Source organism: Anas platyrhynchos, chromosome 7 (assembly GCF_047663525.1).
Source record: "Anas platyrhynchos isolate ZD024472 breed Pekin duck chromosome 7, IASCAAS_PekinDuck_T2T, whole genome shotgun sequence".
NCBI classification, from domain to species: domain Eukaryota; kingdom Metazoa; phylum Chordata; class Aves; order Anseriformes; family Anatidae; genus Anas; species Anas platyrhynchos.
Window position 1 is genome coordinate 35,678,870 of NC_092593.1, and position 19,781 is coordinate 35,698,650.

The 19,781-nt window shown below is 35.4% G+C and overlaps 1 protein-coding gene across 1 annotated transcript in view; it reads right to left on the reverse strand.

The window, feature by feature from the left end:
* The window catches only part of COL5A2 (collagen type V alpha 2 chain), a 101,432-nt gene that overhangs the window by 19,262 nt on the left and 62,389 nt on the right, over window positions 1-19,781 (reverse strand). Inside the window, exons 12-29 of the mRNA XM_038182147.2 lie at window positions 18,311-18,364; window positions 15,345-15,398; window positions 14,573-14,626; window positions 13,196-13,240; window positions 11,862-11,915; window positions 11,001-11,045; window positions 7,995-8,048; window positions 6,139-6,237; window positions 5,639-5,683; window positions 5,435-5,533; window positions 4,924-4,977; window positions 3,665-3,772; window positions 2,958-3,011; window positions 2,134-2,232; window positions 1,366-1,419; window positions 456-554; window positions 293-346; window positions 139-192 (exon numbers count right to left, since the gene is read on the reverse strand). Of these exons, the coding sequence (XP_038038075.1) occupies window positions 139-192; window positions 293-346; window positions 456-554; window positions 1,366-1,419; window positions 2,134-2,232; window positions 2,958-3,011; window positions 3,665-3,772; window positions 4,924-4,977; window positions 5,435-5,533; window positions 5,639-5,683; window positions 6,139-6,237; window positions 7,995-8,048; window positions 11,001-11,045; window positions 11,862-11,915; window positions 13,196-13,240; window positions 14,573-14,626; window positions 15,345-15,398; window positions 18,311-18,364 (1,179 nt within the window). The remainder of the gene's footprint in view (window positions 1-138; window positions 193-292; window positions 347-455; window positions 555-1,365; window positions 1,420-2,133; window positions 2,233-2,957; window positions 3,012-3,664; window positions 3,773-4,923; window positions 4,978-5,434; window positions 5,534-5,638; window positions 5,684-6,138; window positions 6,238-7,994; window positions 8,049-11,000; window positions 11,046-11,861; window positions 11,916-13,195; window positions 13,241-14,572; window positions 14,627-15,344; window positions 15,399-18,310; window positions 18,365-19,781) is intronic.

The window sequence follows — 19,781 nt, forward strand, 5'->3', positions numbered from 1 at the left end:
TTTGTAAGATTTTCTTTTCATGTTATTCAAGTTTTTGTTTGGAATCAACAAGTGGCATGAAGATAAATAAAAACAGAGGCAGAAAGATCAACATGTGGTAGGTCAGATAGCCAAGCAGTGTTGAAAAAGTTGACTTACTGGTGGGCCAACAGGACCAGAAGGACCAACTTCACCATCTTTACCAGGAGCTCCCTAAATTAAGATTACATAGTAAAAAGCCTTGTATAGTGAACAAACATAACAGAAATGCATGCTTTCTGTAAGCACTGAAAATGATCACAGTCACACTCACTCTCTGTCCTGGGACACCCGCATTGCCTGCTTCTCCAGGTTTTCCAGGATCACCCTAATTTGCAGGAATAAAAATTACCATTTTTAGGTTTTGTTTTCAGCTATTAACGTGTCTCCAAACGGTTACAGTTACGCAGACCTTGGGTACTAGGTGCAATACTCACACTACTACCCTTTGGCCCAGGAAGGCCCATGCTGCCTGGCTGACCTCTGATTCCTATTGAACCTGCAGGACCAGGACGTCCATCTTCTCCAGGGGCACCCTACAGAGAAAAAGTATTTTCTACATGAGATTAAAAATATTATTTATTCACATAAGCCTATTAAACTCTTGAAAATGACTCCCAGTGTAACTAGAGCCCAACCAGCTCTGACTGAACTTAAGAACAACCATGAAGTGACCAGATAATCACTTGAATTACTTCAGCAAAATAATTTCCTTAAATGGAATTAAAAAATTGGATACATTTTGTCACAGCTCAGTAATTGAACCCATGCTGTTTCTCAGGAATCACAGATGGAAAAGGTCAGCGATGAAGGCAAACGTCTTTCCAACATAAACCAAACAATCACAACAAAAAAACAGCATTTAATGCTAGAATGTTCTGTTTTAAAGTGAATATATCAAATGGTAGTTAAAACACTTTATCTTATATTGTTTATATATATAGAATAATATTAATGTAGTTTGGTGCTACAGTTATCAGTCAAAGCGTCTTTAAAGCAGACAGAGCTCTAGCCACACTGTTGGAGCTAAGCAAATATGTAATTGTTATAATTGAGCCATTACATACAATTATTTTATTGTTCCCCAAAACAGACACTTAGAAAAGATATTTAGTTCACAATGATTGAAAAATATTGCAGCAACTGCTAAGCAGACACTGTTATACAGACAAAATTATAGAAACTAATTGCAGTATTTTTGGAGTTGAGAATCCAAACTGAACACTTAAAGGAGAAGATGAACCTTCAGAAATCAATAAAAATCAGGTCAATAACCTAATTTTAATGAGTTGAGATCTCTGAATTACTGTGGAATTAGCTGAAAGGACCAACTGTTCTGTTGCTTACCAAAGGACCAAGTTTTCCTTCAGGGCCTTGAACACCTGGATTTCCCGTCAAACCCTAAAAGTGGAAATAATATTGGTGTTAGGTTGCACATGTAAGTCTAGGACAACAGAAAATTGTAAATTAACCCAAAAGATATGCTCAGTTACTACCATTGTTAAAGCACTCAGATATTCTTCACACGATTTTCCTTTCTGCATCCAAATTCCTCATCTTTATCTTCAAATTACTTTACAGCTTTATCATCCACTGTCTTTGATGTTCCTTCTTGCTATTCACCTTTTTCTCACTTTTACACCTCTTGAACTTCCCACAGATTCATTTTTACTTCTGCCAGTATTACCCAGTGAACTATATCACACCTTGTTCTTGATGTTTCCTCTCTCATTTTGTGACATTGCATATTCTCCCTACATCTTTTTCCAGAAAAAGTCTCTTGATGACATGCACCACTCAACTATATAAGTCATCTATCACCAATACAATGAAGGTTTAAGTTTTAATTCATACTAGCTGTGGTAACTATGTGCTTTACAAGCACACATCCTTAAGTTGCATTAGCCAGTCTAAATCAGGGCTGTTTCTTTCAGAGACAAACGGAACCTGTGCTTTCCAACATCAGCAGAAAAAAAGATGACAGGTATTTTGGCCTTTACCCTTTAAGTAAAAAATAAATGAAATAAATCTGAAATAAATCTGTCCTTGTACAGCAGCAAACTTTTGAAAATGAAAAAAGTCATGGCTTATAGTGTACTGTTATTAAGTACTTACCCTTGCACCTGGGAGGCCAGGTTCACCAGGGCGCCCGGGATCTCCCTGACCCCCTTTAGGACCAGAAGAACCTGCTGGCCCACGCTCTCCTTGGGCACCCTACAAAGATACCAATAGGCTATTTGTTAACAGGAGTAACAGCCACAGTAAGAGAAAGTCAAATACAATAGATATCTTTAATTAAGGATTTATTTTTTTGAGAACAGAGCTCCAAAAAATCAATATTCTATCATTATTACTTTTTTTTTTTTTCCAAATTTCTACTCTTCCATAAAGCAAGCTTATACAAGGACTTCAGAATCCCTGTATTTTTACCAAAAAGTTAAGAATTAGCAGAAACACTAGACAAACACATAGGTAAGTCATTTCCCTGCAAATGTTACAGCAGTTAGGAAAAACACAGATAAGTTGATCTGGTCAAGGGACAAGCTAGAACAACTATACTACGCACAAAGAAAGGCAATTCTTCAAATAATCACTTATTATAGAGCAATGTGTATAGCAGTATAGCAGCACAAAGAGGTCAATGTCTTTTATCTATTCACATCTGAGCTTGAGGGAGCATTAACACAGGGGCGTACAGTGAAAGCTGAACATAAGAGCAATTCAAAGTGATTTTCCCAATAAATTTTTAGTCTCAAAACATTCAGACCCCTTCTTGGCATTTGCCAATTTCTTGTGAATCTACTTCCAGTGATTTTGAGGATCTGCCCACTTATCCAGAAGCATATGTTTTTAATGGAACACTTTCTTTCATATCTGCATGTATGAAAATTAAAAAAAAAAAAAAAAAAGACCAAATAATAGACTTTTATTTCATTTACCTTTGGTCCAGGCAAGCCATCAGAACCTGGAAAACCACGGTTTCCAGGAGCACCCTAGGGAAAAGCCATAGATAGATTACTGCCTTAATTTTTACGTAACATATTGTAAATAAAGTATTTGGTTTCTTGTCTGGAGGTAGGTACAGTTTATTTCTTTATGATTTTCTTAATTCAGTACTTTAATCTTGGTTTTTTGGGGCCATTTGTAGTGGTAAAAAAAAAGAAATAAAAAGCATGCTGACCAGCCTCTTTGAAAATGGGATGATCATTTGTATAGGGGTTAAGCACATCATCTGCAGATTAGCTCATCATGTCTCCAAACTATTACTATGCTGTACTGTACACTGAATTCACAAATAAGAATATCCACTGTATAAGTAATACATACTGACATGGATTTCTTTCCCCAAAAATAGTACTAAGAAATAAGATCGATTCAGGATGCAAAAAACATCTTCCCATATTTTTATATCCTGAGCTTCAAAGTATCATTTTCAAAGAGATTATAGTATGTTACAGAAGACAACATCCTAAAGTCACTAATCTGGTACAGAACCAAGTCGTAGACATTATTTGACTACTGTTAGGAAAATAAAGTTTGGACACACCCACAACCAAAGTCTATGAAAATTAATGGTTAGGTCAAGATCAAAAGCTTTTCAGATTGTCAGTGCCTCTCTCACAAGACATTCTTCTGGATTGCTTACCCTCTCTCCAACAGGACCTGGTGGACCTACTGAGCCAGGATCACCTCGAGGGCCTCTTTTCCCTTCTTCACCTATAGGACCAATGGGACCCTGTGGACCTTGTGGACCCTATTAAAAGTAAAATATGTTTGAAAATTCATTGTTAAGCTCACCACTGCTCATATTGAAACAGATTATCTTCTAAACATCATGAACATTGCTTCCAAATAAAGGAGGAAAGAAAATATAGTTAAGGTTTTGATTCAGTTAAAAAACATAGCATTTCAGGATCAGTTTTTCTCTTTTTTCATTATTCATAAGCAAATTATTCAGGAAGAAGGTCCCTATGAATTAATTGTACTTTAACTGTACAGTTTGTCAATTACTCTATTATTACTACTGTATTATTATTATTACTCTATTATTATTATTACAGTGCTTATTATAACGTTTTCTCAGAAATTATAATTTTTAATTTTATTTATTATGATCAATTGAACAAGTAGCAAAAGACTCAAAATCAATGACATTCTTGAAGAAATTCTCAAAGAAACAAGAATCCAGTCAGTGGGTAAGGAAAACATTATTTTATCTGCACAGGTTTTTTGGTTGTTGCATGCTCACTTAAACTGGTGAGAAAGAAAAACTAAAGATAGGTTGACAAACCAAACTGAACCCAACTTTGCGGAATTACTTTTCCTCCTAATTCACATGGTTACTGCATGAAATTAGCCATGTTCCCAAAGGATAATTCATAAATATTAGTTGTGGGATAAACAGCTCTTCATACCATACAAGTATAGAGATATTTATATTATTTTAATAATTTGTATATATTCAGCTGCATGAGTATAAAGTGTATTAAATGTATGTTTAAACAAATACTTTTTTATTATGATTAGTACACAGATGTGTGTGCTTTTAAATGTCCAGAAACAAGTGGGATCCATTTCTTGTGTGATGAAGAAATTAGAATAAAGTAATTCTGACTGGTACAGAAACCTCAGTAGCTGCTCGTTTCTCTGTCTTTGAGTTCTTTGAGGCCTATAAGAGGTGGAATATTTATAACATTTTATATAACATTTATATAACACTTTACCATTCTTTCTTTATACTGTCTAGCCAGGTTCACTTTGGTTTGTCTTCCACAATAAGTATTTGACAAACAGAAGTAATCATGAGACATAACATCAGAAACGTCTTGAAAACTGTACCAGTCTATTCCAAGTACCCCTACAAGCCTTTGTTATTCCTTTTCATTTTACAAAGCTTATACTTACTGGTTCACCTTTGGGTCCTGCTTCTCCCTTGAAACCTGGAACACCAGGGTCTCCCTGAAAAAAACAAAAACAACAAAAAAAAAAAACAATCCCATGATTAACACCTATAGAGTTAAAACTCTGCATAAATAATTCGATCATTTTGGATTATGTGATGAAATAGAAAAACATTCTCTAGTTTAGTAACTAGTTGTAGGTAATACAATAGGATATTTTCAATGGTCTCTCTTTCCCTTTAGTGTGTTTATTGTGACATTTGCACAAAAACTTTAGTGAAAAATTTTAATTTGGGGAAATAACAGTTACTGTTTTTCAAAATTTATATAGACACACTTAGATTTCTAAGAAAGCCATAACAGTATTTTGGACATGTAGAAGACTCACAAGATCTGACTCTCAGCATACTCATTAATTTATTTAAAGGATCCTTACTGCTAATCACTGTTTTAGTTTCATGGAGTGACACATTTGCTAGATATTGTAATTTCCATGGTAACTAAGCCATCATTACCGGCTGCCCTCGAATACCAGGTGGGCCAGTACTGCCTTGGGGTCCTGGGGAGCCAGGTGGACCTGATAAGCCAGGGGGGCCTCCGGTGCCAGGAGATCCCTACAAATAGAAATAACAGCATGGTAAAGAAAAATAATAACATATATAAGGAAATAAAATAAATCCACTTATATAATTTCTTCAGCAAGCCATGTGACTACTTACGGTTGGGCCTTTAGCACCTGGGGAACCATCTGTCCCTTCAGTACCCTAAAAATAACACGCAAATCATTAAAATTAATTTTAGTTAGGGGGAGATTAATAACAAAAGCAGAAGATAGCAATTTTCTGCACTTTACAAGAGCAGAAAATAAAGACTATTAAATAAATATATTAGCATAGGATCTGTTACTTGTGCAAATGTAAATAGTAACAAAGTGGGCAAGTTAATGTGACTTTTCATCTTCACATCTTAAGCTTTAAAGTAATTGTAGGATTGAGACTATACCACACTGTGCAACTTGAAGCTTTCCAAGCTTTTTTAATTGAATTATAAAAAGTTGTTTTGAACAAAAACAGAAAACAAATAAATGATACATTTTCTTTTCTGGAGCAAAAGTAATTTGGGCAAAACTCACTGTCTATCAAATGGGGTATTAAAATTCCCTATAAACAGACAACATGCACACACTTAACTACTGAGGAACTCGATTTAATATACTTACTGGAAGACCTTGTGATCCAGCTGGGCCTTGTGGACCTGTTTCACCTCTTTGTCCTTGAGGGCCTTCAGGACCACGAGGACCTGTTGGACCTGCTTCTCCCTAAGACATCACAGAATAAAACAACTGGAGATTATTTTGATCTAAATAGTAGCACTTCAAAGTAACTAAGGAGGAATACTAGGTTCATAAGACAAAAACAACTCAGATCTTTAAATACTTCATTATCCTTAAAATATATTTTGACTTAATTCTGCATCAATGTGAACATAAAACTTCAAAACTACAAATGGATTTTTTTCTCAATGTATAAAAAGAAACTTTCTACAGAGAAGCAGCACTCTATGTCAGATATCAGCCTAAATCAGATCAGATATTTTAGACAGACATCCCTATTTAAAATCCCAGGACAGATTTGCAATTCAGAAGCTTTATTTTAGCTTTGTTACAAGCATTGACATGTGGGAGTAACATTTGGTTTTTTTTTGCACAGTACAAATCAACTTGCTGTTGCAGCACGATATTATATATTAAACAAACAAATATATATGCATACATGCAATACTCTGTAATACTCTGATTGTCACAGGTTATGCTGATCAGAGTATGATAGACCAAAAAAATGATCACTCCCAGCAAAGCCTTGCCAGGGTGGACTGGATCCTCCTCCAACAAAACAATTTCTTCTGAGATCTCCTTTGAATTTTATTTTTATTAAGGAAATTTGAATTTTGGAATTGATGCTATTAATATTGCATCTTCAGAACTCAAGTGCACGTTTTCAACATGTAGTCTACTTAGCTTGTATAAGTTCAAAGCAGCTATTCCAATTTACACCATCTGATGGTCAAACTTGAAGGTAGTTCCTCCTTTTCAAAAGCTTTCGTTGATTCTTCACATGACAGTTTCTCCAAATATTTATTTAGATATTTAGTACTGTTTATCCATACCAAACCATTTCATGACATACACTGAAAAGGCTTATTATTTTATTGTATATGTTATGTTAATACTATTATTAAGACTCGTTTCAAAAAAAAAAAAAAGTTTCATGAATGTTGCCAGCTTTATGACAACACAAAACATCTGCTGAACTTGGCTACCTGGCTAATTGAAAAATATTTTTTTTTTGTATAATTTTATCCTGTCATGTTTAAGAATTGGAAAGAAACAACTAAGAGCAGTTGGATGAAGGGCAATTGAAAGAAGTATAAGGAAACTGTATGAGTCATCTTTTCTATCTTTGCAGACTTATTCTCAAGACTAGGAAAAAAATAATTGAGTAGTTTCTAGAAAAACAAGAGAGGAAATTCCCACAAACACAGCACCAGAACTAGTGAAAGTTTTCCATGTTAGCCCAATCACTCAGAACCACAAAAGTTTGAAATCATCATTTGAATTATTGCAATAATTGTGGTACATCTCTGTTGGGGTTTTAGGCATTTTTCGTACCACTTTAGGTCATCTCAAAAACTTGTTGGCCAAAACTGGTCACCGGAAGGTGCTGCTTCCATACTAAGTCTTGGATTAGTCATAACAACTCAACTTGCAGAACTCATCTTGTTATTCTTTAAATAAACTGCACAAGATTTTGGGAGCATAGCATAACAGTTATCTTATTATCATCCTGTAGTGCAAGTTAAAGTGAAAACAAAAAAAAATCTTAATTGTGGTGAGTTCTAATTATTTCATTTGACTTCTGATTTCCATCTTCTTTCTCAAGAATATCAAGACTGATTTCACAGCAATTCTTATTGATCTGAGTACAGGTCATTATGGAAACACTACATAGTCCAGGGTGATTCTGTGTTGCTAAACATACTAAAAGGTAGTTTTATTTCATTTATTTATTTACTTACCTTTACACCAGGAGCACCTGGAAAACCTGGAGAACCAGTTATGCCAAGTGGACCCTGTAAAAGATAGACACAAACAATTCCACTGTTTAGATCATACAGATAAGTATCTAATCAGTGGGTAAATATGGTTCTTGGATTAGATATATTTTCATTGTAAAACATTTTTCATAACAAAAAATAAATAACTATTTTTTTTTTCTGAGAGATATGCACAATTCTGTGGAATTGTGATGTTTTAATAATATATTTACTGAATTGTAAGCAAATTTGCAGCTTGATTCAGCTATTAATGTGCAAATTGCAACATACACAAATCAAAGTTATTATAGCAATTGTTTTTCAATTTTAGTTTTAATAAAGTCTTATTTTCTCTTTCTAGGTTTATATTACTGTGGTATGGCAAGGAAAAGATATTTGTTCAGTGATCACAATTTGTCCTGTAGAAAGTAGCCAAGGAGAGTTTCAATTCTTTTAAACATAAAACACTAACCTATAAAAAAGAGAAATACTATTCACTTCTCCATTGAAACCATTGTGTTGCTAGACAAGATTTTTGAGGTGAAGAATATGACCAGTAATAATATAATAAAAGGCCGTGCAACTTCATGTTCATGCTTCTTACTCTTCTCTTCCATTGAGATTCGCAAACTCACAACCAAATTCATTTGCAAACTTTAAAATGCAGGGTTTGTATCAGGTTTGTATCATGTTTTCAAGCCTATATAGACAAAGATGTACAGCAGGAAGTGTTTATTGCTTGGATTTTTTGTCCAGATACAGGCAGATATTTCTGGAAGAGAAGGAAAGGCTCGTTTATGGCATACCATGAAACACTATTCCATGCAGAGGTCATCTTCCGTTCCCAAAAGCAATACAGAGGAAAGTCTGACAGCTTGAGCAGAACACACTATTGATGTCACTACACTATTTCTAGTTCTAGAGTCAAATTCTTGGTGTTTTATACTGCAGAGCACATGTGCACCTTATGGTTGGGCATGGATACAACCAGCTGGACTTGCATTACACGGAAGACTGGCCAAAGTCACTAGACAGCAAACTGTAGATGCATATACTGTAGCATGGTATGATGCTAACCCCATTAAACAGAAAGGCTTCCTATTGAGGACCTTCGAATAAATTTATAAATCATTTCCCTTTCCATAAAGCCTCTTGTGCTGAACAATATATTCAACAGACAAACATTTCTGCTGTATTTCTGCTGTAAACTCTGTGTGGCGGCACACAGTGGTTATAAGTATTCATTACAATTCTGGCCTCCCAGATGATTCCTCTCTCTTTTCCTGATTTTCGCTCTTTTCGTAAAATATGATGCACACTGTGAAAAAATGTTCCATGTAGTGAAGCTCTGCTGACAAACTTAATAAGAACAATTTGTACCAGCGAGTGTTAATTACAGACAACATTTCTGCCATGACCTCGCACTGGATTTCTACAGAACTGATGTAAGAGCTCAATAAGTATAATTCTGAAAACCTATGTCCCAGTTTATTGGGACAAAATACACATCTGCCAAATCTCTCTGTCATTTCAAGGAGAATTCCAGAATTAGGGGAGACCACTGTACTGACTCAGATAACAATGCATTTCATTAACTCTTCCTCCAATAAGAAACATATGCATTAAGAATCAGTATCTCCCTTGTGACTGAATGGGAATTTACCAAAAATGTTAGTCAACCAATTATCATATCCAGTGAAGCTGAACTCATATTTTATGCCAAATAAAAATTCCAAGCTTCATGTAGAATGGCTTGCCTTTTAACTCTATTTTGCTTTCAGTACTGAAAAATCTTTTCACTGTTTCAAAGCTTCTTCTAGTAAGTTGGCCTTTTTTGTGATACACTTAATAACTGAGTTTTTAAGCCTTTAGATAAATACTTATCTGCTTCTATTCCAGTTACTTTTTTTTTTTTTTTAAATGAAGTTTGTCAGAAAACTGTTCATTAAGATGACATATATAAAATAAATGTTTCTCAGGGCTTATATCACTATGAAACAAAGTCTCTACAGAATGAAATTTTAATTGTGGTCAGGTGTGTTTGGGGATTGGTTCATGATGCCTGCATCAACAGGCGGAAACTGTCAACTGCATCCCAGAAGAGATGCTTGCAAAACAAACGCACACACAAACAAAACCCCACATTTTTAAGGTGTGAGTTGGCCTAGCACAAAGAGTATGAAATTGTCTTAAACTTCCATTTGCAAAAGCAACACGTAACTACTGAATAACTGTTAATAATCACACTGGCTTCCTCATACATTTGCTCATGTGAATTGACTCAAATGCAGCTTGCAAATGCACTGTCATATTGCATCATAGGAACAAAACACCATTTGGTATGCTAACACCCACACTTTAAACTGCCACAGTCATACATGTATTCAGCTCAATTGCAATTATGTCAGAACTTCCACGGTCATGCATACCAGGCTTTCTCAGTAAGACACTTTTTATCAATTTGGAAAATGTTCACACACATGCTGCTGGTTCTTCAGTTCAATGTGTGCCAGCCTATAATTAAAAGTCTGTCTTTTACATGTTTTGGAATGGATTAATTGCACGTATCAAGTTCTGCTGTTGGTGAGTGCATTTTGTCTTGCTGAGAATGGGTATAACCTCATTTGTCAACTTTGTATGTAAAGGAAGATAGCCTGCAATTATAAACTGGTGTACATATCATTAAGACAATTATAGCCCTAAAACACGGATCCTACTTCATAAAAGCAGCAAAGCATCATCTCTCCAGGGAAGGTGTTGTATCCTACCCCTCTGCAAATTAAAACCTCTAGATGAAGTAAAATACAGAGCACTGTTTCTCAGCACTAAAGCTACAGTCAGTGCCAGAACCTGGAACCAATTACAGATATTATAGCGACTCTTTCTTTTACCAGCAACTACCAACAGGCATTTGTTTCTTTTGGTGATGTCAAAAGGCAAGTGCTAAATATGAAGTGAAATAAAAATGTGATTAAGAAAGAAACTTACCATTGGCCCTGGCTTCCCAGGCATACCGTGCTGGCCACGTCCACCCTAGATATGAAAACAGAGAAACATTTGTAAGAACTTTTTTTTTTTTTTTGAGTTGTGGTAACAGCCATACAGACTAAAGCATTCAAACAAATGCTGGATTACTTTTGGAAGAAATTATGCTTACTTTAAGTAAACAGACTTATCTACTAAATTCAGAGAGTACAATGTTTTGACACTGTCATTGTATGGAACAACAGCAAATTGAGCAGAGAAATGTCATGGGGAGAAATGTAAGAAAAAAAGCGCAAGCTTTTTATACACTAGATGTAAAGCACCAGAGAGAAATTTCTACTCAAATATGGTCTCATGTCAAGGCTAATCCCCCTTTTTGCTGAAAAGCAGAATAATTTTTAACAAGATTGCTTTCTTGCCTGGAGTTAAATGGTAATAGTTAATATAAATTGAAAGCCTAGATTTTCATTTTAATCTTGTTTCCAAACTTTTTTTTCTCTCTTTTTCAAGAGAAAAGCCATATTGTACAGAAACAAAGTAGAAATTTATGAATCTCAGAAATAAGTGGGAAATAAGTGGTGGGAGGATATTTGGTTACATGGGCAATTCTATCATGAGAAATTACCATGCAGCTAACATTGTCTTTTTAACATTGTTTTTGACTTCTGAAATATGCATTAATCATTTCACCCCAAAAACTCTGTCCAGTCTATACTTTCTTAAGCAGAAGTCACAATGGAAGTGACTAGCAGTCACACACACACACGAGAGAGAGAGAGAAAAAAAAAAAAAAAAAAAACACTTCCAGGCTAATGGCTTTAAAACAGACGAATTACAAGGAAACAGAATCAAGACCCTACTTACAGGGGCACCCTGTGGTCCAATTCGACCTCTCTCTCCTGGCATTCCTCTAGGTCCCTTGAAGAGAGAATTAAAATAAATAAATAAAATCAGCATTCAAGAGCTCATCATGGTAGAATAACAAAAAGTAGAAAACACAGCTCACTTGAGTTTTCCTCCATAGCAGAGGGGATGCTCCTGCTCCCCTCCCCGTCCCACCCCCCTCTTTTTAATCCATCTTTTTCAGTTCTTTTTACTTTTTCTTCAAAAGCCTTGACTTTACTTTTCCTTCAAAGAAGTTCTGTACTGTATTACTCTTCAGCACTTTTCTGTTCCACCTTCTTTATGTGTTTGTAACAAGAACATGATTAGTTTCACTGAGCCTACAAGCACAATAAGAACAGGCGATGTGAACGATGGTTGCAAAAAACAAGGGCTGTGTTTTTTTCTTCCTGCAATTGTTCCTTATCTTGTTCTATGGCAGGAAAGTAGTAGCAGCTTACATAAATCCTTGCAGCCTCACAGGCTTGCCCAGTGGAAATTTAATAGACTGCAATTTCTCTTTTCCTGCTCCAACAGTATTTCTCATTTTAAACACATCAGAATAAATTCTATATACACTCACTAGGGTCAATAATGCAATCTCATTTACTATGGCTCATTCACAAACTAGGTTCCACTTCAGGGACATTGCATTCTGCCTGACACAAGATAGTGCTTCACAGAGATGCCATTAACTGATATCAGACAGGTGCTTTACATCTGTAAGCACTGCTGAAAGTGGATTTTTGAAATTTTATACTGCTTACAGTTTTCCAAAATGGCATCTGAATGAAATCTACTCTGAGAAAAAGTTTATCTATTTTTATGCCACACATGCATATCCTCACCATAATCTCATAACCTCCCAAATCCTCTCTCTGTGATTTTCTTACTTAGTGCATCTCTGATCTAAATTATTCCATTTCTATCACAGAATGTGATAACCTAATCCATATGAAGCATCAACACACTGGAGGGGGAAAAAGAAAAAAAAAAAAAAAAAAGGAGAAGAATGTAGTTACCCCTAAATTTCCTTGCATTGGCAAACTACAAAACCTACATTCAAATTTCTGTTAAAATCTTCCAATTTATTGTAATTATTTGTGTGCCTGTGAATTGTCAGGAATAACAACTTACAATGGACTAGAACTACTCTTAGTACAATAGAAAACAAAGCCTTAATATGGAGAAAACTCAGCCTCAAGACATCAAGTACAGATCTCAAAACCATAAAATTCCTGCATGCACTACTGGCAATAACATGAACAATCTTAAAAACAGTTCTGTAAGTAATATCCACTACATGTGACACTCACTAGAGGACCCGTTGCACCCATGGCACCTGTTGGTCCAGATTCTCCCTAGAAAGTGAAATGAAATGATACAGTTAGAGGGAACAGGTTAGAAGATAAGAGAGCTACATGTCTCATTCCCTTCCTCTGCACTTATGTTAGACCTAAGAGACAGATTTGCATAGTTGTTTGTGCACATCACACCTACTCCGAGGGCATCAATCTCATATACCCTTGGTATACAGGAAACACTGTCATCTTCTTCTCCCCTGGTGTTCCCATCTCTCTCTTCCATTTTCATTTCATTCATCAGTTAATGGAGTATTGTCAAGTCCAATGTTTCAGCTCTTGTTGCATCCACAGAAAGTGGTAGACAGTCTTAGCAAAGACATCTCATCTTAGATAAGCTTTCAACTCCTGATTACACATTTAAATTTACATTTGTGGACGATTCCCTTCATTTACTACATTTTTAATCTGAAAGAATAGGTTTAGCCCATCTATGATGATCACCTTCAGCAAACCAAAATGTTTCAGTATTGGTACTGATTAGCATGAAAAATCCTGAAGAAAAAAAAAAAAAATCTATGCTTTATTAAAATAATTTTTAATCCATCTTGAAAATATTGAATGCAGCTGGCTATCCTGTGTTGTCACTGCTTTGAGCCAAAGTAGTAAAGGTGATCATCAGTGAGGGTCAAAAATACTAACAGAATAAAATTGTTATGTAAGAAATATTTGGTTTGATAAACTCTGCTCTCCTCTGCAACACCTGCTTCTTTTAAGACAATCTAGTTTAAACCTACTATGGTAACATAAAAGAAGAAAGTTAGGATTTAATTGCTTTATTTTATTAACTACAGAAAATATTAGAAAACTGTCCTCGCCCTGTTTTAACTTTGTCTGACCCAAGTCACTACAATCTGAGGATTTCCAAGGGAATTCAGAAAGCAACGGAGCACTCTCAACCAGTTCCCACAAAACCGACAAGAACCATATAGTAGCCAAGCGGCAATGTGTACGGGCTCTTTGCTAACAGAATTTACTGTCTTCAACACTGCGTAGGTGTCACAGAGAGACCTTAGTTAATTCACCTCATGGTGACTAAATTCACCTACACGACTAAAATTGAGCCCCAATTGAAAATGTGACCAGCAGTTCACTCAAACTCTCTCTTCCTGTACAGAGCCCAGACATGCCAGTTTATAATATTTGATATGGATTGAACACACAGCAAAAATAGGCAATGCCATATAGCCTCTCCAGGAAAAATGTAACTCCGTGCAAGTACCACTCATAGGAGAGGTTACAAAGCTTTGTTCTAAAGATCTATTACCTTTCACTATTTTGGCATTTCAGAAGCCATGCTTAAGTGTTTAGTTCTTTGAGTGATGGAAATACCTTTGCTCCAGCTGCTCCAATTTCACCTTTTGGACCGTCAAGTCCTTTCAATCCCTGTAAATGTTATATGGAAAGATTATATTGGTATACACACACACACAAAATTTCTACTATTGTTAAAATAATTCGATGTTAAAGCCTTAAGAATGGATCAGAGGGGGCAAGAGCAAGAAAGAAGGGGGAAAAAAATAAAAAACAGATGGAAAAGGGGAAAAAGTTTCTAAACTTTTTCTAAATGGAAACCATTTGTACAAGGTACATTTCCTTGGATTTAGTTTCCTTTTTAAAACAAGAGTTTAAAAAAAAAATCCTAAAACAACAAGGATGAGGCTCTGAGCCATAGGAAACCTATTTATTCCTCCCTGAAGTAAAGTTCTGGCCAGAAAACTCAGTAATTTGTAATCAGTCCATCTTGCAAACATATCCACCTCTCGAGTTCCCCACCCTACCACAAGACTTGCCAACAAAGTGAGAGAACTGTCAGGTTTGTGCCTCCTGAAGCTTGGCAGGGCTCACGCAGGCTTCTTCCAGATTCCCAGAACATTTGAAAATAAAGCGAAGACACAAGAATATAACACGGAGGTCAGCTTAGCTGGGAATACCACTGATTTTCTGCAAGGCCCTTTTTCTCTCTAATGGCAGTGGTTCTGCTGTGATTGGCAGGACTAACAGTGTAGTCAAATTCACCACAGATACAAACCAAGCTGAATGTCTTTGCACTGAAATTGTCTTGAAATGTTATGAATAAGGAGAGGGAAACATTGTTTCTTACCCTGTGACCCTTAAGACCTGGAAGACCTGGAGCACCAGGAAAGCCTCGAGGCCCCTAAGTATTAAAAAGGAGGAAAAACAAGAACAACAAAAGTAAAACACCGATTTCTGCAGATAACCCCAGTAATGTTGCTAACAGGGAAGATAGTAGTAACATTAATAATGATATTCCTAATACTCCTTCAGCTTGTTGAATAATACAGCCAAGTATAGAATTTGAGAGGATCACAGATAATACAACATAACATCCTATGAAGGTAGACAATCCTTGAGTTATATGCTTTTTCACTGATACCAAAATTTTTATAACTTACATTGGTATATGATCAAACCTTAAATTTCAAAAAAAGTAATGAAAAAAAAAAAACCACAATGCTAGATCAAGTTTTGCAGCTTTATATGGAGAATCCTTAATTAAACAGAAGTCAAAAATCAGTTATCGTTTAACATAATACAGAAACTGAAGCCAAACTGCTAACTGTACATGTTATATCAGAATATATCAGACAGATAGCATGACAAACAGCAATTAAAACATACCTAGCATTTAAAGTAAAGTTGCCTTGATCTTTAATTTCTACCAAATTTCAGGATTTCTCTTTCAGGAAAGGTTAAGTAACAAAAGGGGCTTTTTCACTTCAATGGCAGCTGGGCATTTCCACCTCCCCCAGCTCTCCACAGCTGTATGGACTTACAACTCATTCCTTGTCCATATACAGGTTTTTGAAAGAATTACTGATCTACATTCTTTTAATAAACAAAAAACATGTACCAGAAGGAGCCTCTCAAACCTATCTAGGAAACCAACACCAGAGATTAACTTTTTCCGCTTTGAGAGGACTTCACTCCCTGTGTGGTCTCATTGCAACCAAGGGCACTTCAGTTGTGATTTTCTATTCAAGAAAGCGCATTGGTATCTTGCTTAGTGAAAATAATAAAAGCTGAGTACCTCTCAAACAAAATTTTCAAAAATAGCATATTTCATGCATTTTGGAATACCGAAAACTCATAAAGATATATAATAGAAAATGAAGCACCGTGAAGTAACTTTGAAAAAGAACATCTAAGACCTCATCATGAGAGAAAAGCACTTTATATATGCTCAAGCTGTTTCCTTGTTAGCATTAAGAAATGTAAGAAAGGTCTTTGTAACAAAGGTCTTTCCCATAGTCAATTATGTGGATAATATCTGATCATAAGGTTCAGTTGGAAACTACTCCAGAATCTACAGATTCCTAAGGAACAAATTACTTCATAAAGGTATGAATTTTCTGAAACGAGTAGGGTAGATTGCTTGAAGTTACTTATACTCAGTGAGTTTCAGTGAAGGACAATCTCTGTCATTGTACAAAGCCTAGCATGTAAATTTGAAATTGTACAAATTATGTTTCTTTAGACAGAACAGAGCCCATAAAACCAATTTATTCGAGCTGTGCTCAAGCAGGGGTATATGTATATCATCTTATACAACCAGGGCAATCACATGAAGCACACACATGGGACAAGTCACATGGTAAGCAGGCAAATCCTGCCCAAGGGGAAATACTCATCAGACATACCTGTAGAAGTCTATGAGGCTTGTCATTGATCAAGGCATTACACACTTCTCTGACATACCATCTGTGTAATCAATGCTGTTCTATCTGATATTGTGCAATTGCAGCAAACTCAGTTAATTTTTGTGGGCGTGCAGTAAAAATACTTCTTTCCTTCATTCAAAAGTCTTTTGATTTTAAAGAGAACACAAATCCTATTCTCTAGTAGCTTGTCATTGTAGAAAGAACCTGCAAATCTGTTAAACTAGATTTATCATGAGCAAAGGGAGAAATACTGTCTGAAGTTACTAGCTAAAAATTCCCAGTGCTTCAGTCCTTCAGGATGCTTTTACTATACCCTACTCTCCACAGTATCCTCGGTTGAGGATAACTATGAGGATAACTATGTTCTCTCAAATCAACTTTTCCCAAGATTTTATTAGAGGCTTTAAATGCAGATGATGTTCAATAGCATGCACTATTCTAAAAACATATGAAGTGAAGATGATTTTATTGAGCAAAAATAAAACAGCTTGATCTGAACAGAACACTCTGCAGACTACATTAGCCTCAAGCAGCTTATAAAACACTGTCTTTGTGTTTTATAAAAGCTTTGGAGGGAAGCTTAGGAAAAAATGCTGCCTCATTAAAGGATCATTTCTCTCTCTCTAAGAGCTCATATCTCCCGTTGCTAACAAAATTACCAGGCAAAAGCTGTATGCTTGAAAGAAAAGGAGGCAGCTTAAGAGATGATGTGTATCAAGTGGCTTCCGTTCTGAGATGTATCTGTCCCCTTTTTGGCCACACTACAGCTCCCTTCAAGGTGCAGAAATGGGATGAACAAAAGCAGAATTCATAATATGAGCCAAAATTATATGTGATGATAATGACATTTTAGATATAACTGCTTTCTCTTATTTCTAAAGTTAACCATTATGAGTACCCTCTGCACTACAAATACATGTACCTACTATTTGGAAATCCTTTAATCGCTTTTTCATACTGAAAATAAATTTTACTTATAGTTACAATACCATTCCTTCTTTCCCTGTCCCTCAGACTGACTGAAAGATAGACACTGCCATCGTAACCTGACATCACTTTATATTCTCTCAGCACTGTTTGCACATGACTGTGAATGACTATGTGAAATACTGGGAACTGCACAACTTGCATGCACTGTCATCTGTTTTATGCATATTTCATCTATGAAATAGTTGAAACATGCACCTATAAAACAACTCTCAACATTAACACAAGGGCCATTGAATCACTTATTTGTTTCTTAGCTATTACACTGATCAGGATCATTAGAGTTAGCTGACACAAGTACTTCAGAAACTGAAAGGGCAAGCTTTGCACTTACTGTTAAAACAGATACTGGTGACACAATTATTATTATTTACTAAAATGTAAATAACTATGTTCTTACTGGAGATCCTGGGAATCCAGGCTCACCAGATTGTCCTGGTCTACCGGGTTCACCCTAAGGAAAAAAAAAAAAAGAACATACGAAAATAGCAAATATAGCAAATAGAATTATCTTACCATTTTCTATTCAAACAAATAATGACATTCAAATGTCCTATTTCAGCACATCAGTATTATAAATTTTCTCTTTACTGTAACAACATCGATGACATAAATCAAATGCACACTTGACTAACAATGTGCATTAGGCATGTTAATTTAAAAAATGTATTGAACAAAGATTTGTGGAAACTGAAGATTGAGTCCAAAATGCCTCTCAGCATCACAAGGTGGCGCTGCAATGTGGTTTTCCTGGGAATTAACCAGGCAAACTTTTGCCATCACTTTGCTGACAAATTAATTTAAATTTCATTACAAGCAGCAATCTAAACCCGTTTGCATTATAGCTCATTACTTCTACTCAAAATCTGTTTTAAAATGGGTATAATTCAATTCTAAGTCAGTAACTATTTTCTCCATGATGCAATAGGAAATAAAATGTGGTAGAACTAAACAAGCATATTTTAAGAACTATTCAAAGTCCTCTACAGCCACAACCAAATATTCCTTTATGTGAATCAGTTAGTTCAAATACTTCTAGGGCACTGGACTGCAGGAATATGAAAGGCTTCAGAAAAACAGTTTCTGGACAGAGACACAGTAAATCACATCACAGATGCAATTAAAGTACCCCATACAAACATAAATGGAGATGGAGCAAGTTCTTCAAGTAGTATTGAGATTTAGTTTCAGTGAATTGAGAATTGAGAATAAACTGTTTCCAAAGATTCTTACGACTTCTTGTACAGTTTACAGGAAAGCAAAGATTACAGAAACTGTGGTGATTTCTACATTAAATCATCTGGCTCCTTCAGGTTTCATCTCACTTCTCAGTAACAATTTACAACTCAGATAGATTTAACATGCTTTGCAAATATATGTCTAATGGAAAAATCTTAGGTTACTGTTGTGCATTACATATATATTTATTTATATCTGTGTATTATACATGTAATATAAATATATATGTATACATAGTCATAAAATCAGTTATGGATATAATAAACTATTAAGTTTTTATATAGTACAATTTTATTGTCCTGATCTGGGTTAATGTTATCATCACATGATCCCAAAGAGAGGAGGTGCTGCAAATTGCTCCCTAGTAACTGCTGCATACAGTCAAGTATGTATCAAGGTTGATCTCAAGATAGATAGCTTAATTGAAGAACTGGCTGAGGCAAGAAACAATAAAAACACAGTGTTTAAACCACAGGTATCATGGTAACATGTAACGAGAAGAAAGGATATTCTGGAAAATATCCATTCCTACGGTTATTGTTATAATACTGCAATAATGAGAAGTATGATTACAAAGAAAAGGAAGTAGAAAAGAGTAGCTGTGACAGGCACATCTGCTGGTTAGTCATTGT